The 23272-nt window shown below is 39.8% G+C and overlaps 2 protein-coding genes and 1 pseudogene across 6 annotated transcripts in view; 2 read left to right on the forward strand and 1 right to left on the reverse strand.

Annotated features, from left to right (window-relative positions):
* The window catches only part of TSG101 (tumor susceptibility 101), a 41697-nt gene extending 35034 nt beyond the window's left edge, over positions 1 to 6663 (forward strand). For both annotated transcript variants that reach the window (XM_070365252.1, XM_070365253.1), the window contains 3 exons: positions 3199 to 3401; positions 4628 to 4867; positions 6321 to 6663. In XM_070365252.1, the coding sequence (XP_070221353.1) occupies positions 3199 to 3401; positions 4628 to 4867; positions 6321 to 6410 (533 nt within the window). In that variant the 3' untranslated portion in view covers positions 6411 to 6663. The remainder of the gene's footprint in view (positions 1 to 3198; positions 3402 to 4627; positions 4868 to 6320) is intronic.
* LOC102274105 (L-lactate dehydrogenase C chain) overlaps positions 1 to 23272 on the reverse strand; it is a 65186-nt gene that overhangs the window by 11010 nt on the left and 30904 nt on the right. The window contains exon 7 of one of the 4 annotated variants that reach the window (XR_011463116.1): positions 8079 to 8187. Coding sequence is in view for 3 of the 4 variants with exons in the window: in XM_005900683.3 (XP_005900745.1) it covers positions 20222 to 20386 (165 nt within the window). In the remaining variant the exon portion in view is untranslated. Of the gene's footprint in view, positions 1 to 7248; positions 8188 to 13768; positions 20387 to 23272 lie in introns of those variants that run through there. The other 3 variants (XM_070365254.1, XM_005900683.3, XM_005900686.3) reach the window with 3 other exon arrangements.
* LOC138986208 (WW domain-binding protein 2 pseudogene) lies at positions 20425 to 21682 on the forward strand (annotated as a pseudogene).

The following is a 23272-nucleotide window of genomic DNA, read 5'->3' on the forward strand; positions in this document are numbered from 1 at the left end:
CTTTTTTTCTTAAAGTCTTCTTTAAAAATTGAAGTAGAGTTGGTTTATAGTGTTAATTGCTGCTGTTCAGCAAAATGACTGTTATGCATGCATATACACACGTTGTTCATTTTCTTTCCCATGATGCTCTGTCACAGGATATTGAATATAATGCCCTGAGCTGCGCAGTAGGACATCCCCAGTTGGTGTCTGCTAACCCCAAACTCTCAAGCGTCTCTCCCCCACCCGCCTCCTTGGCAGCCACCGGTCTGCTCTCTGTCACTGATTGTGTTTCATTGATAGGTTCATTTGTGTCACATGTGAGATGTAAGTACTGCCATCTGGTGTTTGTCTTTCTCTTTCTGACTTCACTTCGTGTGAACCTCTCATTGCGTCCATGTTGCTGCAGATGGCATTATTTAGTTCTTTTGTGGCTGAGTGGTATTGTTGTATATATACACTGTATCCTCTTTATCCACTCATGTTGATGAGCATTTAGGTTGCTTCCATGTCGTGACTGTTGTAAGTAGTGCTGCTGTGAGCATTGGGGTATATGTTTTTTTTAAAACTATAATTTTTTCCAGGTATATTCCCAGGAGTGGAATTGCTGGATCATATGGTAATTCTAGTTTTAGTTTTCTGAGGAACCTTCAAGCTGTTTTCCACAGTGGCTACACCAACTTACACTCCCACCAACCGTGTAGGGGGTTTCCATTTTCTGCATACCCTCTCTAGCATTTGTAATTAGTAGACTTTTTAATTTGACTGGTGTGGGGTGATACCTCATTGTAGTTTTTTCATTTCTCTATAATAATTAGCGATGTTGAGCATCTTTTCACGTGCCTATTGACCATCTTTATTCTTCTTTGGAAAAGTGTCTACTTAGGTCTTCTGCCCATTTTTCAATTGGATTGTTTTTTTATTGTCAAGGTGGATGAGCTGTTTGTATATTTTGGAAATTTAAGCCCTCATCGCGCTCATCATTTGCAAATATTTTCTCTTATTCTGTGGGTTGTCTTTTCATTTGGTTTATGATTTCCTTTGCTGTGCAAAGGCTTGTAAGTTTGATTAGGTCCCATTTGCTTATTTTCGTTTTTATTTCTATTGTCTTGGGAGATTGACATTAATTTAGGTCAAAAATGTTTTGTCTAAAACAGCTAAATCTTTAAGTCATACTGAGAGGAAAGCAGGTTGTCTTCCTGAGAAAGGGAAGTGAGTGCTTTTGAATAGTGAGGAGTCAGGCACATAATTAAAGGATTAGGATTCTTGTTCCAAAGCAGAATGGGAGAAGAGAGTGGAAGACTCCCATCTGGTAGTTTCAGTCTTTGAACATGTTCTGAGGACTTTTGTTTTTGTTTTTTTCTTTTATGAGAAGATGGTAAAAGAGGGCTTAGGGCTTTAGGAAAGAATCCAAAGGATCAAGATTTTAGTTTATGTTATGGCAGACAAGGCCTTTGGAAGATGCCTGGTGATCTGACACAATGAGAGAGAGGCTGTCATGGCAGACAGCCTGTGTTCAGGACTAAGAGATGGGCAAGAAGTTAGGACTGAGGGGAGGTACTCATGGGAAACAGGAGTGGAAGAAGCAAGAGGTCAAAGGTACGAGAAGGAATAAGTGGAGATACGAATTGGTGAATTCTGGGAGGTTGCTAAGAGGTGTCTATACAAGAGGATGTGAATAGAGAAGTGGTCACTGAGGAAGATTATGGGAAAATTTGAGGGGAATGAGCCCAGAGATGATACAGTAACTGTAAATTGATGAGAACGCTTTGGAAAAGTCAGGTATTAAGAGGTCAGGGATATGAAAAATAAGACCTCAAGTTACCCTCTGGCTTTACAACTCTGAATTCCAAAGCACACATCTGAAAGTTAATAGTTTTGCTTCTCAGAAATGTGAAATAATAAGCTGACATACTTCTATAAAATTGGAAGTAAATTCTGAAAAGCATATATGGATTTATGTGGTAATAATCAAAAATATTAATTGCCTCTTTGTAAATGCTGGAGTATGGGTGCTGTTTGGGTGCTTCTTAGCAGGACGTTCCTAACAGGAAAGAGGGAGACTTAGCAGGAGAGTCTGATGGTGGGCTTTTCCTTTTACCGTATACATGCAGTGTCCTTAGCACAGATGGACGAAGGACACTCCTCAGGGAAACCTGGCCATGGGAGATACTGTTTTTGCTCATTTTCACTTGCAAGAAGAATAGAACCCAAGTCACAAAAAAACAGTTCTTCTGTGGTAGAAACAAAAAAGGGGGGGAAACAGAACTGTAGACTTAGACTCTATTTTTGAAACCAGTAACATCTGTTCTTTCCTGTTCTTTTGGCAAAGGAATAAACATCTTACCGAAAGGAAGCCGTATTAACCTGTACATTAGTTTAAGGAAACTGCCCATTCTCAATCTTAATGGCCTCTAGAGTGGGTGGTATCTTTTCTCTTCAGCTTAGCAGTAAAGCCTGAGAATGGACTTGACCTGAATCAGATGTTTTTCCTTGTTATAAATTTGTTGTTCCATTTGTTGGAGATTTAGGGATCTTTGTAATCTGTAGGGATATCTGTAGGGGCTCTCGATGAGCCTCTGTCTCATTGAGAAAATAGCTAATTGTTTGGGCTGTAAGCCAAGAAAGTGGGTAAATATGGATAAACAGTAATCTCAAATTGTAGTACTGGAGAAGACTTGAGAGTCCCTTGGACTGCAGGGAGGTCAAACCAGTCAATCCTAAAGGAAATCAACCCTGAATATTCATTGGAAGGACTGATGCTGAATCTCCAATACTTTAGCCACCTTTTGTGAAGAACCAACTCATTGGAAAAGACCCTGATGCTGGGAAAGATTGAGGCAAAAGGAGAAGCAGGCAGCAGTGGATAAGATGGTTAGCATCACCATCTCAGTGGACATGAATTTGAGCAAACTCTAGGAGATAGTGGAGGACAGAGGAGCCTCCACTGCAGCCTCCCATGCTGCAGTCCCATGGGATTGCAAAGAGCTGGACACGACTTAGTGACTGAACAACAAGAAGTAACCTCTCATGGGGAGAGTATTTCTGAATCAGCTCCTGTTCTAATGTTATGTTTAATGAAGTTGCAGCATACAACATTTTCTTTCTTCACACTTTTAAAGTGTTGACTCGTATTTTGTCCTGTTCTGTGATGATTCCCGTGAAAGGAATAGAGAGAGGTTGGGAAGTAAGCAAGCGTTTTGCCTTTTCCGCCTGCAGGTCCCAGTAGGGATGGCACAATCAGTGAGGACACTATCCGAGCCTCTCTCATCTCAGCGGTCAGCGACAAACTGAGATGGCGGATGAAGGAGGAGATGGATCGTGCCCAGGCAGAACTCAACGCCTTGAAACGAACAGAGGAAGACCTGAAAAAAGGTCACCAGAAACTCGAGGAGATGGTTAATCGTTTAGATCAAGAAGTAGTAAGTAACTCATTGCATAACTGCACTATCTTAATTGTAGCTATGGCAAAGTTTCCTGTATGTACTATGGCTACCCTGGGTACTGTGGGTATTAGAGTTCAAACGATTGTACACAGTCTTTAAGCACTTGAACATAGCTCCTATACAGCTTGTTAAAGAACAGAGCCTGTGGTTGAAATACATTCTTTGACTGGGAAGTGGATGTATTTTAGAGGATTTTTCGCCTGCACCTTCATGCTGAGGGATAATGTTTTGACCCATAGGAGGACTGTTTGAGTGTTGATGTTACCAGACGGTTAATCCAGAAATAAGTATTTGAGAGAGTTCTAAGCCATGATAAAGATCTGCAGACCTGGGGTGCAGACTTAAGGATCAGTTCTTTTTTGTTTCCAAACATTGTTTGAACTATATGTAAAGTATCTTTGGTATGCAACCTTTAGCTCTTCAGCTTTCTCACATTTTTATCAGACTGCTGTGCCCTGAAGAGTCAGTAGAAGTCAGCCCTGTGCCTTCTTTTGTTTAAAGATGTAGAGGCACTAGCTTAATTTGAACACCAGCTTCACTCTTCACTTTCATTCTTGTGAGGGAGAATCTGTTCCAGTAAGTGTGCATTTTTGATGAAAGGATAGAGAGTTTATTGAGTGTTTGAGGGCTTTGGAGAAAGTGATTGGTATGTACACGTTAGTCTAATAAATGGTTCTGGGGTGTAAAACGCCCTTCTTGACAGTCAGCTATTTTCAAATGAGGGAAGTGGCACCCGTACAATTCAGAGCCTGCAGCCACCACCTGCTATATCTTGGGACTAAGATTCAAGTGTTTGTGGGGTTCTGTGCATTGAATTGTCTGTATAGACTGGGGAAAGTTCTTCCTCTGGGGCAATGTCCACTTGTTTTGAAAGAAGGGCTTCTTTTATGATTTTAAGAAACCTCCTCTGGAAAGTGTCTTGTGTGATGGCTTAGTTTGCAGTATTTATCACTGGTAAGTGACAGGCTTATCACTGCCGCCAAAAGTGCTCAGCTTAGCATCTCCTGTCTGCACTTAGCATGTTAGAGCACACCTTATCCTCTTTGAAATGTGTTGTATTTGAAACATGAATCTCATCCATGAGTTGTTTAAGCATTGTTTTATTAGCAAGTCTGCTTGTATGAAGTTGAGTTGTAGATGTCTGACAAATGGATAATTACAATTAGTGTAAAATCATCATGCTTGGACTGTTCTGTTTTCAGGCTGAGGTTGATAAAAACATAGAACTTTTGAGAAAGAAGGATGAAGAACTCAGTTCTGCTCTGGAGAAAATGGAAAATCAGTCTGAAAACAATGATATTGATGAAGTTATCATTCCCACAGCCCCACTATACAAACAGATCCTAAATCTGTATGCAGAGGAAAATGCTATTGAAGACACTATTTTTTACCTGGGAGAAGCCTTGAGGCGGGGAGTCATAGACTTAGATGTCTTCCTAAAGGTATGTCTTCTTCACTCTGCTTTCCAGAGTTTCGGAACATGTTTTAGAACCACTGTTGCTGAAAACCACAAATAAGAGGGTTTGTCTGTAGGGGATGAGTTAAAATTCTTTTTCTTTCCAAAAGCGAGCAGGTGGGGTAAATGGCTATGAGCAGTGTCTTCCCACCTGCAGAGAGGACTGAGGATAATCTGAGTATGGGAAGAAAAGTGGGCTTGGTGGCTGCGGTTCCTGCCCCAAGGCGGCATCAAGCTGAATGTAATTCTTACTGCTGCACCCGGGTGGATCGCAGGCACAGTCAGATTTCCATTCTTTCAGGTCACACCATCTAAATTAAGATCATTGACTGCGCCATCCTTGTTGTTGCTTTCTTTTTTCCCTCTGTTAAATTTCTTAGACTTGCATACTTTTATACCTCTTTCCCCTTGTAGAGTATGGGGCTTGCCCTGCTAGCAATAGAGCCCTTCTAAATGATTCCAGGCTTAATGCTACCATACAGACGTGGAAGATCTGTAAGCCAAGTTTGGCTACTGTTCTCTGTTGGGTCATGAAGCGCATGGCTTTAGGGATAACAGCCACCCTTTGGATATTCAGTACAGCTGCTTCTGAGGCTTCAGTGTGCCTGCGAGGCTGGTCAGGTTGCCTGCTGACCCTGCCTGTCTCACTGTGAGTGTATGGCCAAACCAGTCTTGGACCTGGTAGAAGCATATGAACAGCTGGGACCCAAGAGAGGGCTCCCTTCTGTACACTGGCCTCTGCTTGGGTGGCATAACTGAGGCCAAGATAAACATGGAGAGGTGAGGAAAGGATGCTGTTGCTGGGCACTGGACCAAAGGTGGCCTGGTGCTACTCATCCCTGCACTTCACCTTTTTTAGCTAAGTAGTGACAGTCAGTTCTAAAAGTTTTTTGTTAACTTTTGTTAGGATCACAGTACAAGTTTCCCTGGCATCTTGGTTGTCTCAAGATGTAGCTTGAACTGAGCCAGATCCTGCATGGGGGTGCTTTCCCTGTGACACATTGTAGGGTCTCAGAAGACTACTTTCCTGAGTACAAGTGTGTTAGTTGGTCAGTTGTTTCCAACTCTTTGCGACTTCGTGGGCTGTAGCCCGTCAGGCTCTTCTGTCCATGGAATTCTCCAGGCTAGGGTTTTGGAGTGGGTAGCCATTCTCTTCTCCAGGAGATCTTCCTGTCCCAGGGATTGAACACGTTTCTCCTGCACTGCAGGCAGATTCTTTACCATCTGAGTCACCAGGAAAGCCTCCACAGGTTCCTTAACACAGCCTGCCAGCATCAATCTGGTGAGGTAACAGCCACATAAAATGTAGTATTGGGCTCCAAAGGAATGTTGATGAGTTTAGGTTTCCTGACTCCCACTAGGTTACAAACTGTCTGCTAGTTTACGCCTGGACCTGGATAAGAGCTAGTCTAAACTGTTTGACTTCTTCCCCCTCACAGCATGTACGTCTTCTGTCCCGTAAACAGTTCCAGCTGAGGGCACTAATGCAGAAAGCAAGAAAGACTGCCGGTCTCAGTGACCTCTACTGACTTCTCTGATACCAGATGGAGACTGAACTCTTCTAAAGTATTCTTTTCTTCTCTTCCTTTCTCTTATATCAGTAGGTGCCCAAAATAAGTTATTGCAGTTTATCATTCAAGTGTAAAATATTTTGAATCAATAATATATTTTCTGTTTTCTTTTGGTAAAGACTGGCTTTTATTAATGCACTTTCTATCCTCTGTAAACTCTTTTTGTGCTGAATGTTGGGACTGACTATGCTAAATAAAATTTGTTGCATAATTTTTCTCTTCTTTACTGAACAGAATATATGAAACAAAATAAGTGAAACCTTAGTAAAGTTCAGCTTCTAATTTAGCAAAGTATAATGTCCAACATGAGTTGAAATTTAGTATTAATCTCTAGCATATAAAGTGGATTCCACTCAATATGGGATATAATACATAGAAATCTAAATGTTCAAATGTTTGGATTTGAATGACTTTTTCTGTGAAAGGTCCTCATATCCTCCTGCCAATTCTGTGTAGTTTTTTTCCTTTTCAGACCTGACAGAACCATAACTGTTTTCATCATGAAAGTAGCACAGTGGCCAGTGCCAAGCTACACATCTGAGAGTTTATGTTAACTCAGCAGGATGCCCTGGCCACAGCTGAGGAGGAAGGTACAGTGTACACTGCCTGTCTGCACTTACTGTCATTTGCAGCCAGTCTCCCTGGTGAGTGACTCTGGGTAAGACTGTGGTCACCCATATGTCCCATATGTCCCATAGAGGTAACCCAGCAGAACAGTGTTCTCTGTCAGGTGAGAGCTGGCAGGTTCTAAAGAAACGAACGTTCTAATTTAAGATACTTTTAAGGTATGTAGGGTGTGAAGCAATCTTTCCCAAGAGAAGAAAGACCAATTTTGTCTCATCACTGAAGAATTTATAGTTTAAATCTTAAAAAATTAGAATCCTCTTGTAAAAATTATCAGAATAAAAACTAACAAGGTTTAATTCAGTGTCAGGATTGAAGCTGACATTTATATGAGTTATTTTTGGGTAAATATACTTTTATTTTTACATGGTAGAGGAAGTTACAACTTTATTACAGCATATAAATGAACATGGATATATCAGCCAGCCAAAACAAAATAATTGCCCACAGTCCACTTCCTATAAGGAACTACTTTAAAACTTCTGTTACTTTATTCCCAGTGATTTAATTCTATTTTACTTTACCCTCTCCCATTCAGACTAGCGGAGGCTTCATACCTGGGCCCCAACTTCCCCCGCCCCAGGAGACTTAACTGCTGATATCTGTGACCAGTGCTGATTTCTTAGGTTTCTTCTTGGACCAATTGAAAACGTTTAGATAACAACTCAAAATAGTACAAGACCTACCCACACAGTGGTTCCCAATGTTACTAGATATTTATAGAGCTAGTTCACTTAGTTAAATAACAAAGATGCAATAAGACTTACTTTCATCTAATCAGATATAGTAAGACATATCACACTAGGCCAGGAGAAAGGTCTACAAAGGTAGGTCTCTTCCTCCTCTACCACCCATCCCTTTGTCTCTCTTCAACAGCAGTAAAGAATATATTATAGGAAGAGGTGCTTCCACAGAATCAACTTCAGGAATTATCCCCCATAAATGCTCTTTTATCTCATTTTATGTTGATGATACACATTTTTTCAAACATAAACATCCTACCTTATTCATGTTGGAAACTGGATGCACTCCTAAGACTGTTCAGAATACTTGCTGTTATATCAGCACAGATAGGGCAGCACCCCATTTCTTTTTAGTCATCTCACAGCCACTGTAGATTTGGAAGAAATGATGAACATAAGTACATGACTAGCTGGGACCCAAGAGAGGGCTCCCTTTCTGTACACTATATGTGTCTTTGAACGTCAATATGTGGCAGCCTGACAATGCCACAAATCTGAATTGTTTCCATCAGTAATTTTTCCTAGGAATTTCTTACAGGACTTGGTTATTTAAGGTAGAAAAGAGTTATGAGGATAAGTGAGAGTTACGAGACCTAGAAATTAATGTGAAATCAATTTTACTATTAACAGTAAAGAATTTATAGCAACAATTTAAAAATATATTCTTTTAAACAAGAATTTAACAAATAAGTGCCTACAATATGGTAGACACTGGGTTAGGTTCAGAAAGGAGCAAGAAAGACTTAGTCCCTGACTGCTTAAGAGTTTATTATCTGGTGAATATGATCACACAAAAATAAAAAGTGCTAATGAAAAAAAAGTATCGGAGACACAACAACGTGTACTTAAGGGACCCAAATCTCATCCCTGTGGCACAATTCAGCCTTATAGCTAACTTCCAAGGTACTGAAGATGAAAAACTAACATATTGCCCTGGCAACCACTTCTTTGTGGACATTGCCCTACTACTCAGATCTTTATCAGTTCCTTTATCTGAGTTTAGATCCTTCAGAGAGACCCCAGTAATGTTCACCCCAATTCACACAGAAACTAAGGAAAAGATACCCCCAAATCCATTTATTACATAGTGTTATATATAACAAGTGTTTTGCTTTTTTTAAAAAACCTTAGCAAAACTGTTACAATTGCCCTGAGAGGTTTACAACTAGGAATTTTTAGCAAAACTCAACAAATTCAGATGTCTAAGCCCTATCCCAAATCAGCTAAATGTAAATCTTCAGGGATGGAGCCTACAATTTGATCCTCTTGGCAGAGAGACACCAAACAAAAAAGGGACAGTTTGAAATGGCCAACTATAAGTTAAGTTTTAACTTTTATCACTTCAAGTCCTTTTCCATAGCCAGGGTTTGTATTAGATTTCAAGGGTTCTTAGCCAGAAGAAACTAAGATGGTAATAAGGACTGCTATCATATTAGCACCCCTTCCTCCTCTTCCCTTTAATTTTCTCCAGGAAATAGAATTCATGTTAACTGAATTATTTCTGACCTTTCTGAACTAGAGTATCCCAAGTTAAATATAAACTACATTTTGTTTCATGCTGTGTTAATAAGAAAGCCTTATACTCTTAATCATACATACGCAGGATTATGGTAACATTCTCATTTTTTTTCAAACCTGTATTTCTGGTAAGTTATTATAAAAATAATTTGCTAAAATTTTAAACACTACTCAAGGGCCTAAAGTAGGATAAAAGTCCTTTTTCCCCACTCAAGAGGTATTTTGTGATTAAATATATGATCAATATAGTCTAAATATATTTCAGAGTGCGTGCATAGCTCAGTGGCATTTTTGGGCTTACCACTCCAGTCTCTGTGCTCTAAAAGGTCAAAAACCACAATAGCTTTCAGACTGGACACCAAGCCTCTGCCCAGTCAAGAAACAGAAAGGAGCAGGCTGCTGCTGCTGCTGCTAAGTCGCTTCAGTTGTGTCCGACTCGATGTGACCCCATAGATGGCAGCCCACCAGGCTCCCCTGTCCCTGGGATTCTCCAGGCAAGAACACTGGAGTGGGTTGCCATTTCCTTCTCCAGTACATCAAAGTGAAAAGTCAAAGTGAAGTCGCTCAGTCGTGTCCGACTCTTCGCGACCCCATGGACTGAAGCCTACCAGGCTCCTCCGTCCGTGGGATTTTCCAGGCAAGAGTACTGGAGTAGGGTGCCATCACCTTCTCCAGAAAGGAGCAGGAGCAGTGGCCAGATCACTGCTCGGTGACAAGCTGCTCCCAGTAACAAGAGTTTTTGGGGAAATGCTTTTAATTTCCATGCTACAAAGTTAAGATAGCCACTGACAGAAAAAGTTCTCATCTTAAATGATAAACTTTTTTACACTTACCTAAATTAAAACTGATAAGTCTGATGTTTCATGGAGGAAAAAAACATAGTTCTCTATCCAGCTCCAGCTGTGTACCATAGTTTCAACAATATTTACCCAATAAGAATAAATTATGAAAAACTTTTGTTGCTACTCCTCTTAGCCTCTTGTGCAAAAACATATCCATTCATTCCATAAAACATTTAAGAAATAATATTCCTTTGTGAAGTCTTTGAAATAATTTTTGTCAGGAATAATCCATTTAGATCAAAAGCTTAGCTGAAAGGGAAACAGAAACAACTAAACATGGAATATGACTGCCCCTCTAGACAAGGCAAACAACTTGACACAGTCTGACGTTTTAAACGCTTTTTTATCAGGGTTTTTTTCTTCTTGAGTTTAAAAAGTAATTATTAGCCAAAGGTTAGTGGAGATGTAGTAATGGAAGACAAAAGAGAATTTTCAACAATAAAAAAGTATTAATAAGGATGAGTACTATGTAACAAAATATGAAACAATCCAACAGTATATAATAATAATGAACCAAGACACAACTCATGAAATGCCCTCAAAATATATTGGAAAAAAAACTAGGAAATGCTAAATGGATTTGATTAACTACTTTTATCAGAGGTTGACAGATCATTAAAAATTAGTAATTTAGTAAAACTAAATAGTAAAGTCAGTAAGTGTGAATGGATACAGAAAGATGATACAATTAAGTCCATACCCCTCCCCCAAATACATAAAGAACATTTATAAAGACTGTCTGTTACCTGGGTCACAGTGTACGCCTTAACAGATTTTAGAAGGTGAATGTTAACCCACATTTCTGTGATCTCAATTCAGCTAAGTTAGAATCAACCACAATATAACACATTTTAAAATGCTTCAAGGCTAAAAGCATACTCTTAAATGACTCACTGAATCAAAGAGAAAACTAGGAGTTACAAAATGTTTATAACTGATAGTAAAAGTACCACAAAACAAAATGTGGTACTGTTAAAATTTATATTCTTAAATGCATTTTTTAAACAAGAAAGATTGAGTATTAATCATAAAGTAAAAGGAAGTTTTTATAAATGAGCTGAAAGTGGTAAGATTAAAAATACCAGTATCAATAAAATAGCTAATTCTTAGGGAGAGGAGGACTAATAAATTAGAAAAATAACTAGCAATACTAGGGCACAACATCCCCAACAAATAGGAAACAGAAGAGGTCAGGACAGATACAGTAGAGGTTTAAAAACTCATAAAACACGTGCCAGTATATTTTAAACCTTGGACAAAAGGGACAACTCAAAAAATAACCTCAAATGACTTAAGAATGGAAAATCTGAACAAATTACATTGATGAAGTTTTATCACAAATCTAGCCCTTCACCCTTCGAATTGTTTTATCAAAATTTCAAGAACAGTTCATTCTTATCTCAGGCAACCTATTTGATTAGATAATAGGAAAAAACTTTTAGTGGGGACATAGTAAAACCTTGACACCAAAACTGAGCAAAGAGCACATGAAAAATAGTAAATATTATTTACACAGATACACACATACTAAATAAAATATTACAAATGGGGTTTTTGAAAAATAGTTCATGACCAAGAAAGTTTTACCCAGAAATGCAAAGATGGTTCAATATCAGAAAGTCTATTAATATATCACACCATATGAGATTTAAAGAAAAAGATCATTGGAGTTGTAGAAAAACCTGGTGAAATTCCAAATGAATTGAGTTTAATAAAAGTAAATTTCAACAATCTAGGGAGAAAAGGAAACAACCTGAAAAGGTATCAAAAATCCAAAATAAGCATCACAAATAATGAATAAAAATTAGAAGGATTTCCATTGCAACCAAGAACAAGACAAAGATACCCACTATCACTGTTTATATTTAACATTTTACTGGAGTTCCTACAGCCAGTGCAGTAGTACAGGAAAAAGATAAAGGTCTTATATAGAAAAAAGGCCTTATTGGAGGTGGTAGATGTGTCTAGCAGAAAATGTATACACATACCTCTTTTATTTAAAACACAGCTGCATAAAACTATAAAATTTATTTTTGGGCCTACAAGATACAGAAGGTATTTGACTACAGCAATCCAAAGCAGGAAGGGAAAGACACTAGTAGAGCACGGAAGTGACACCAGACAGTAACTCATATCTAGACAAAGAAATGAATACCAAAAAATGAAAAAGTTAATATAAAAAAAACTACATTTTTTCTATTAGCTTCTACAAAAGACTTAAGATTATATAAAGCAATTGTAACACTTTATTACATTTTTAATACATATAGACATATAAAACAACACAAAAGTGGTGAGATACTGAAGCTATAATGGAGCAAAGTTTCTGTATTTTATTAGAATTAAGTGTGCAAAATTATGAAGTATGTCCTGGAACTTTACGCTGATATTGTAACCGCAAGAGAAAACCCTAAAGAAAAAAAGATCCTCAAAAAACAGAATTTAAAATGTATTAAATATATTGTCACTCTGCTTATTTAACTTTGCATATATGCAGAGTACATCATGTGAAATGCTGGGCTGGATGAATCACAAGCTGGAATCAAGATTGTGAGAAGTATCAACAACCTCAGATACGCAAATGATACCACTCTTAATAGAAAGCAAAGAGGAACTAAAAAGCTTTTTTATGAAGGTGAAAGAGGAGAGTGAAAAAGCTGGCTTAAAACTCAGCATTCAAAAAATTAAGAGATCATGGCAACCAGTCCCATCACTTCATGGCAAATAGAAGGGGAAAAGTAGAAACAGTAACAGATTTTATTTTCTTGGGCTCCCAAATCACTGTGGATGGTGACTGCAGCCATGAAATTAAAAGACACTTGCTCCTTGCAAAGAAAGCTATGACAAGCCTAGACAGCATATTAAAAAGCAGAGACATTACTTTGCCAACAAAGGTCCGTCTAGTCAAAGCTATGGTTTTTCCAATACTCATGTATGGATGTAAGAGTCTGAGCACTGAAGAACTGACGCTTTTGAACTGTGCTGTTGGAGAAGACTCTTGAGAGTTCCTTGGACTGCAAGGAGATCAAACCAGTCAATCCTCAAATAAATCAGTCCTGAATATTCATTGGAAGGACTGATGCTGAAGCTAAAACTCCAAAACTTTGGCCACCTGATGAGAAGAGACAACTCACTGGAAAAGATCCTGATGCTAGGAAAGAGAGGGCAAGAGGAGAAGGGGGCAACAGAGGATGAGATGGTTGGATGGCATCACCAACTCAATGGACAAGAGTTAGAGCAAACTTTGGGAGATAGGGAAGAGCAGGGGAGCCTGATGCACTGCAGTCGAGTCTCAGAGAGTCAGACACAACTTAGCATCTAAACAACAACAAATAATTAAAATGACACTTTAGAAACTATCCCCTTAAGGCAAAAAAAGAGTAAAGGACAAATCAAGAAACAGAAGACACAAGACATAGAAAAATAGCAAAATGGCAGGCACAAATCCAAACATTAAAATAACATTAAATGTGAATAAACAAGCCATTCAAAATGCAGAGATTTTCACACTGAATAAAATGAGATCTATACTGCTTTCTAGAAGAGGCACCTTTTTTTGAGTACTATTTTCCAAAGCCTTTGAAAAGCACTAAACCCATCTTCGCTTGTTTGCATCCAATTATGAGTCTATATATGTCAAATTGGTGGAGGACCTCTGAGTTGAACACCAAAGCAAAGTAATTTGATGAAAACAAGAAACTAGGGTAATGGATAGCCTCTGTAAAATTAATAGAGAAGAAAAAAGTCTGTAAAGAGCTTCCTTGAAGTTGTGATAGTTAAGAACTGTGGCAAAGAATCTCAGGCCAAGGATGTCATCAAGGAGTATTTCAAATTTAAGAAATGACAAATAAAAAACTTAATCCTGTACCTCAGAAAAATTGTAAGAGAAATTTAGAAATACCGAAACAAATGAAAACAAAAACACAACATACCAAAATGTATGGGGTGCAACTTATACAGTGCTTAAAGGGAAAAACTCAGCGCCCGTTGGGACTTCGCTGGTGGTCCAGTGGCTAAGACTGTGCTCCAGTGCAAGGGGCCCAGGTTTGATCCCTGGCTGGAGATCTAGATCCCATGAGCTACAGCTAAGAGTCCGCTTGCCGTAACAAAGATCGAAGAGTCTGCATGCCACAACTAAGACCTGGTGCAGCCAAATAAGTTAATTTTAGAAATGCCTGCAAATGCCTAACAGAAAACAGGAAAGATCTTAAATCAATAACTATCTTAAGAAACAAGAAAAAGAAGAGCAGCCTAAATGCAAAGAAAACAAGAAATAGTAAAGGCTAGAATGGAAGTAAAAAATAGAAAGTCAGTAGAGAAAATTAATGACATCTTCCTAGAGAAGAGGAAATCATTCATTTTCACTCATCTGGTGCTTAGCATTTACCTGGCATACAGAAGCTCAGTAAGTTTTCTGAATAAGTAGATTAAAATATAGGGCCCTTTCCAACTTTAGAATTTTATAGCTCTTTAATCAGGCAATGTTACTTGCAAAAAGGAATCACTACTATATATTTCTAGCATGCTACATTGTTGTAATAAAGGTGGGAAATTATATATATGTATTTGCAAAAGAAACTCTAGAAGATATACAGGAAATAGACAAATGGTTTCCTAAAGCGGAATTTAGGGGATGGAAACAGAATGAAAGTATGACATATGCATATCTTTTTATATTACTTTTATTTTTTAACCTTGTGAATGTATTACCTTTTGAAAAATAATGTTGTAGATAAGTACATATTATCTTTAGTATATATCATTAAAATTTGCACTGAAAAAAAACCTAATGATTTGAGCTAGTACTTAGAAATAAATGATCAAGTATCCATAATTAAAGTACATGTCCAGCTTATACTGTTGGATCTTTTTCCTGTATTCTAATTAGTGGAACTTCAAAGTCAAGCACTTTAGACTATAACTTACTAGCCTAGAAGTCAAAACTGTATCACAAGGAAAAGGTTGTTGCTTAATGAGATGCCAGTGCTTTCTAGATGCTCTGAATTAGTACAGAGACTTAGTAGCATGGAGCAGAATTGACAAAACTACCTTCAAAACATAGTTTTTAAAATGCTCTGTAGAAATGAGCACACACAGCACTCAGATTATAATATCATACTCTTAAGAAAAGGAATCAGGCTCCCTGAAAAAAAGGCTGATTTATGATCGAGGCAGGAAATATATGAGATGAAGAAGCTGAGACATCTTACATGCCAGAAACTAAGGAAGTGCTCAAAACAAAAATTCTATATTGATTGGAGGTATGTCAAAAGGACACAGTTGTCAACTGACAGGTTGCACACTTTTTTTCTGCTACCTATTTCTCCACTTGTTCTAGTGAGCTGAGTTTCCTAGTCAAGCAAAGGGGTACCTCATACTGTTACTACATGAGTGAAAGTCAAATACCAACCTGCTTTCACATAGAGATGTTTCTAACACAGAGGATACCATCATAAGAACTATAAAAAGCAGCCCCCCTCTGGATGGAACAATTAGAAAACAGCACCTGTTGCTCTGGGGTAAGCCAACAGGGCTGGATAGGCCCCCCACTCACCTCTTGAACTAGATGCAACCTGCACAACCACATGCAGTGGACTTGCCTGCACCTGAGGAAAGTTGGCTTAACCCAATGGCACAGAATGAATGAATGAATGAATGAATGAAAATCGCTGAGTCGTGTCCAACTCTGCGACCCCATGGATGGTAGCCTGGCAGGCTCCTCTGTCCATGGAATTCTCCAGGCCAGATTACTGGGGTGGGTAGCCTTTCCCTTCTCAAGGGGATCTTCCCAACCCAGGGATCGAACCCACCAGGTGTCCTGCATTGCAGGCGGATTCTTTACTGTCTGACCCGCCAGGGCTCAGAGCACATAACTTATCTGGAGAAGGGGGAGAGGAGGCAGACTTTTAATAACTGCTTTTATCACCAGGTTAAGTCACGTAGTTAAAAGGAGTTAGAAATTTCTGAAAGGATATTACTGTTTTTTGTTTTTCATTCTTACATAAATAAGTATCTGGTACTTCACTAGAACACTACTGTTCTATAGGCCCTGGCCAAAAAAATACAATCCCTGGTTGTCTCCAGCCCACTGGGAAAGAAGCCACGCGCAGAACATGAGGCCTCTAAAAGAGGACACAAGTCAGGGTGAGTCAGGGCCTTTGGTAATCTCAGAGCCACCAGCCAGATTCCAAAGAGGGAGCTCAAGTGGTTTTTCTGGGACACTCTACTTGAATTATTGTTCAATTAGTCAACACAATAGATCTTCAAAAGAGAACAATTAATTAACATGATAAGGAGGTGACTTCATTCTTTGGACTGTATGTCATAATTGTGTTCTGACAGCCTTAACAAAAACAGCCTCCATCATTTGCAGGTATGAAGATAATTCTCCACCAGGCTGTTTATTTTTGCTGGAAGACAGTAAGAGATTGACAGGCTATAAATGACACTTTTTTGTTTTTCATTTATTATGTTTACAGGCTTCACTGCTTGAGTCAAGATTAGGCTTGTTAAATGGTTAAAGGAAAGTTTATTAAAGCAGCTTTCTAAAATATGTATATATTTTATTTTAGAATAATAAAGTACATGAAGAGAAGTTTTCTGGTTTGTTCATAATCTGTCAAAAATTGAGTTATTTTGCTGACGTGGTAACTCACTTGAGGACCTCGCCACTTCTGAAAATGCCATATACCTACCCACCTGCTTCTTCAATGTGTCCAAGCACCTGACAGACTTGATCAGAGCTGAAGCAGCAAGCGACTGACCGCTCTTGAGCAACAGCTGCTTTCCTGGGGCTATAGCTGACTGTGCTAGGAAGCAGCCATGGAGCAAGGCAGCACAGGCAGATGAAAAAACTTTCTCTTTAAAGGCAACGTACTCAAATGGCTCTCTGGCATAGCTAATTTCTATTATCACGTATTAGCTTATATATGATCCCCTAAGCTTAATTTTTTTTCTTAAGAGGCTGATTGCACTGACTTGTTGAGAACGGTGTACAACTTACTTTTAGTAAGATGCTGACTGCACAGGCCGTGGCAACCAATCCACTTCCTATAGTGAAGCTCTTCCTCTTCTGAAGTTCATACTTGATGGTGGCCATCCTGAGGAAAAACTGCAAAGCCTCTTCCGATTTGGAATTGGTCTGTAGTGAGAGGGGGCATATACAGAACTCCTGGGCGCCAGTGGGGAAGGAGGTGCTGCAGACACTTAGGGAATGATCCAGAAGACAAACCAAGTGGAGGAGGAGGAAAAAGGTGCAGTAGAGAGGAGTTAAGAGGGAATGAAGGAAGGAAAAGGGGCTGCTCCACCAAAAATGAGACTTACCACTGGGAAAGCTCTTCCTCCCATTTGCCCTCCCCAGCTCTTAGCTCCAGGCTGGAGCCCAGCATCCATGGGGAGTTGACAGGCCCCAGGCCAGAAGGTCCAGGCGCGCAGTACCTCGGCCCACCTTCAGATGGATGCAGAGCCAGCCTCCCCTGACCGGCAGGCATACCACCAGCCCGCAGGGAACACGGAGTCAACGCCAGGAAACAGAAATTCACTCCCACAGCCCCCCATTCTCCCACAGGTGCACGTGACTCCCGCAGCCCAACTCCGGCTGCCCACGCAAGAGGAAGAGGAAGATGGAGAAAGCTGGCAGAAGCTCAGAGGACAGCCGCTGGCTATTGAGGCTGTGCGAGGCAGTGGCCAGCCCGCGCACAGCTCGCGGTGCCAAGGACCCCTGGAGCGGGCGCTGGCCACTCAGCGCTGAGGCGGCGCGCCCGCTGCCTGCCACCTGTGCGGCCTGCAGGCTGAGGCTTCTGGCCGGCGGGCTTCAGAGGCTCACTGGGCTCCAAGCGCACGGGGTGAAGCAGGCACGCTGAACCAAAAGGCCTCGGCCATCACACACAGCATTCCTTGCCCAGAATCCAGCTACAGGGGAGCCCAAGTCAATTTATTTTTAACAAACCTTGTCTAAATGTATAGGATAAGTAAGGGCTTTTGATTCTTGATTCAGAAAGTTCCTCTGGAGAATGGAATGGCTACTCACTCCAGTATTCTTGCCTGGAGAATCCCATGGACAGAAGAGCCTGGCGGGCTACAGTTCTTGGGGTCAAGAAGAGTCACGACTGAGAGACCAACACTGTCACTTTCACTTTTTCACTGGGAATTTTTCACCAGGGCTGTGGGAGAAAGGAATCTCAGGGCTACTTTTTACCACCCACAAATATGAGCTGAAGTGAAGTAGAAAAAAATTTTAAACCCTCTGTATGCAAGAGATTTTTTAAGTGAGATGCAAAACTAAGACTTTGATCAGGGCAGTGCTAATTGATAACCATAGACACAACTGATAACCATTTCTACAACTCATTATTTATGAAGTCTGTTAAATGTAGAATATAATAAAATCCCCCCTCATTCCTTACTTCTCCCACCACATTCTACTTGACTGTTTTCTAACGCACTTGTGAATCATAAAACATAATACACATCTGACAAATTCTTTTATAAAATGCAGGGCAGTGTTTCTCAACCTTTTTATTTTCATTGTCTTTTCCTCAAAAGCTTTTTCAGACATTATCCCTAATAGTTCAGCTCCCTCACCCGTCCCCACATCGTCAAATTAAGTATTATAGAATGAGATTTTTGTCTGGTAGGCCTGAACTTTGGCAAGTCAAACCTTTGTAATATCAAAGACTTTTCACCAACCTCCTACCCAAGAACTAATTTTCACCCCTTGGGACAACAATGGTCCAGTTGAGAACACACAATGTAGAGCAATTTTATTCCCTAGAATATTCCCTGTAGAAAGTATATTTTGCAGCTTTTTTTTTTTTTTAAATCTCTGCAAGGTTTTCCTAAAATGAAGTTTTAATTTGGTATACAAGAGGAACTTTAAAAAATAAAAAGACAAACCCACATTAGACTCCCCTCCTCCCCATCCTAATGAAACTCTCACTCACGACCATATTTTGTACATTCAAGGGAAGAGGTGAAAAAAAAGGAAAGAGAACAAAATAATGGGAAACCAACCACATTCTGTAGTAGATGACTGAAAGCTATTAAATAGCAAGAATAACAAGAGAGTGAACCGTAATTCTCTAACCAAATGGGTTTGCCTCCACTAGAGCCATGTAAGTCCTCAGGGCCTGTATATATGCCTTCTAATTTTCCCACTGATCCTGTCCTAATTTATAAATTACCTTGGTCCTGATTTTTCAGTTTTTGTTTCATTGTCTATTTCCTATAGCTGCTTTAAATTCTTTGTGGAATCAAGGAAATATATATTTTCGTATGAAGCACATGTACTCCTAACATTGGACACCAAGAGGGAGCTACCAGTTGACTGTTTCAAGCATCCATCTATAACCAGTTAGATGAGGTACCCTAAATCTCCCTGTGAGATACTTGAAGGCAGAAATCATGTCATACTGACCTCATAACCATAATACAGCAAGCAGAGTAGTAGTTTGCTAAATTAATAACCTGGTCTAAACTCCCTGTGTGGTATTTTAACAGTGGGACCAAATCAACTATTTGAGTTTATATTAATTGCTATAATACTTGCAGGGTGAAGATACCTCATTTAATTTTTTTTAGGCCATAAAGTTTTATTTCTATTTTCCTTCTGATATACATTGATATTAATTGTAATGATTATATGTAAATGCATGAAGTTACTGAAGCAATATAAAGTGAATATGCTGATGTCTTAATGGAATAAAGCACAAGATGAAATTTCAATACTAGAAATCCCATTGTTTTATGAGAAGAATCATAAGCTCTGTATAAATGGACTATTATACATATTCTAATAAACCTGAAGCCAACTTTTACATTTATGACACATTTGTACAGGTTGAGCCCATTAGAATAGAGCTATAAGAGATTCCTAAAGGGGAGAAATTCTTTACCATTTCCTTTTTCTAGTCTTGAGAGACTGGAGTTATGTCATAGGTCCAATATTCTTTTTATTTTTTACAGATCAGGTGAGAATACTTTCAAAATATAAATATACAGCCTACTATCTTCTGTTCTCTAAAACACAGAACATTAAAAAGTTTTAAAATTTCAGGTCTTTTTGGACATTCCAAAGTGTGCTTGCACTCTTCTTTAAAAGGGCCTCCTCCTCAGAATTCAAGTTAACTTTCACAACATCTGAGACACCATTTCGTCCCAAGACACAAGGGATACTGAGAAAGATTTCTTCTTTTATTCCATATGAGCCCTAAAAGGCAAAATTAGGTTATTATTCAGTAATGTGATATGGAAAAGCTGCTACGCAAGAGAGCTTCAGAATTAGAATATACAGAGAGAATATGGAACTCAAGAAGAGTCACTGAGGGCAGTGGAGAGCATACCACCAAAAGCATCCTAATGTCTTAAGACCATGTAAGAACTTGTGTTTAATGACACAAAGAACATTCCAGAGGACTTCAAAGGAACAAAGAAAGGCATTGTCTACTTTACCCCTAACCTTTGTCATATTTCTGTCTAAGGGAAAGGATGTCATGCAGTCTGATGAAGGACTATGCAGCCTGTGAGATCTAGCAGCCTGTGTTTGTTTTTTGGTGTAAAATAAGAGAACAGTGAAGGCGGAAGTAGCTAGAAAAGCTCTGCTCTGCATAATCTCTATACCAGGGGATGCCATTAAGTTTGGACAACAGGTGCTAACAGGTGGCTTCTCAAGTTTCCAGAGGTAGAGCCTAAGGGTACAAGGTCCTCTCACATGCCCAGCAGGGTTTATGTAATCTCCCTGCCAGTCACTAATGGAATGCACCCCTGCCCTCTTGGCTGGCACCTGACTTCTATCCAGGTCCTTCAATGATGGACAGGGCCATGGAATAGGTGCAGCCATGGCCACCACCCTATCCTGGGGCCATGGAACCTTCCATCAGCAACCCTGATGTTCCCTCCAACCCTGGAGCTGAAGCCAAGGCCATAGAGGCAGCTGCCAGAGCCTATTACAACCTGGGTAACTCACACAATGCCTACATGACCACACACCAGCCTCCACCTCCTCCCTGGAAGATAAGAAGACTCAGTAGATCTCACACCTCTGCCTCCCACTACCCATTGCATTTTCCTACCTCACCCCTTGGGGTTGAACATAGGGTTGGAGGCGGCAATGGGAAGGTCTTGCTCTTCCTCCAAATCTGACTGTTAAGTTACCAGGAACTAGCACAGAGCAAGGGAAGAGGCTCCTTGACTCTGGAGTGGTGCCTCCCAGCTTCCCCTGATAGCTCAGAGTCTACTGGCACTACTCAACCAAGCCTCCCTCTCACCATCTCTGGGGCTCTCCTCAGGAGCTCAGTGTTCCTGTTTTATTCTAGTGGCCCACAGAAGGACTCCCTATCCATCTCCTCCACTGCAGTCCAACTCCCTCATTTTGGTAGCCACGTGATACTCACCCTCATGATTTCCTCAGACTAGTTACATGTCTTCTCCTGGCAGGGTTCCCCACCAGGCTCTACTCACATTCACTTCACTCTGGTCTATGCCTAGCCACAGAAGGCCACTGGCCCACCAGACTGCCAGCGCACATTCCCTTCCCAGTCACATTCCAGCTCCAGTTACACTTACCTCCTCCCACTTCCCTTTCCTGTCCGTGGTCCTTCTGGTGCTACCTCTGTGTAGCACAATGCCTTTTGGAGCTTGAACATGAGCTGCAGGGGTTGGTTGGGTGGCATCAGGAAAAAGGCTAGTGTGGCTGGAGCAGAAGCCATTCTCCTTCCCTGCTAGTGATTCAGGAATTTGTTCCCTCTACTTTCACTGTCTCTCTTCCTATAGAAGGGGCTTCTTAGAACTGGAAATGCATGTCCATCCCACTTGGGGGCTGCTGGATGGACTGGAAATAAGGGCCCTACCCTGACCTATCCCTGTGTGCTGACCATGACCTGCTGCCAGCCCCTCAGTCTACCCTCTTTCCCTTTAAGCATCATGCCTGGCTGGCAATATGACCCCTGGATGCACTGAAATTTGCTTCCTTTTCTCCTAGACTGGCCATGAAGTGAGGAAATGGTTATTTAAAGAGAATTCTCTATTTATTGACCAAAAAAAGTCAAGTTAATATAATAAATAAACTCTATTGCCAACTTTATTTGCTGAAAATGTGAATAAAAATGAACTGGGAAAAAAGAATAACAGCATACAAGTGATTCTGCTCTTAATGTCAAATGTTTAAGTATTTCCTATAAAATATAACTCATCTATTGATTTGTTCAGTAGTGACTAAGAAATTCCCAAATTACTCAATCTTTTTTGAGGAGCCTTCATTTGATACCTAACTCTTCTTCAGGAGCCCTCTAGAGGTAATTGCTTATTCTCCCAGAGCCCCTTGTATCCTCAAAAGAGGAACAGTGTGTGGAATCACTCCCGTCTCTTCCAAATTATTAATCCCTTGCCCTCTTAAAAAAATTCCCCCTATTTTTTGAGGCTCATCTTATTTAGCTCTTCTCTTTCTAATCACCATCTCCAAACCTATTGAGTATTTCATGTTATTCATAAAAGACTCTAACACCTAATAATCTTCCCTCTCAGTTTCTGCTCTTATCCTTGGTGATGTCATTGTCCATGTGGATAAATCAACCAATTCCCTTTCTTTCCAGTTCCTTGTCTTCTTTCTTTAGTTCATGAGACCTTCTCTTCCCACCCCAAGTATCCCACTCTGAACTTTGTTATGAGATTCTTCCAACTTAAGATTCATTTCTTGGGTCCATTCTGTAACCCTTTTGCCATACTCTAAGACCCTTTGCCTATTTTAATTTTTAGCTTTTATAAATATTTCTTAAATCTTTATTAATCATTTTCTTTTGTAATTTATTCATTTGTATGTATATAATATTTAAGGGCAAAGGTCTTGAACTTGACAGTGACCCTTTAGTAGAAGGTCAAACTCATTTTTAACGTGTAGAAACCAAAACTACCTATATCTATCTCAGTCTTCCTCTCTCTCCTTAACACTCCTGAAATAAAACCCAAACCCCAATGAATTCAGCTATTTCTCCATTCCTACACTCAGATCCCTAGAGAAAAATGACACAACAAAGTTGTTAATATGTTAAAATTAATGCTTTTCAATCTCAAATGAGTCCACTTGATAGAAATTCTGCCT

This window comes from Bos mutus, chromosome 29, assembly GCF_027580195.1.
Source record: "Bos mutus isolate GX-2022 chromosome 29, NWIPB_WYAK_1.1, whole genome shotgun sequence".
NCBI classification, from domain to species: Eukaryota; Metazoa; Chordata; class Mammalia; order Artiodactyla; family Bovidae; genus Bos; species Bos mutus.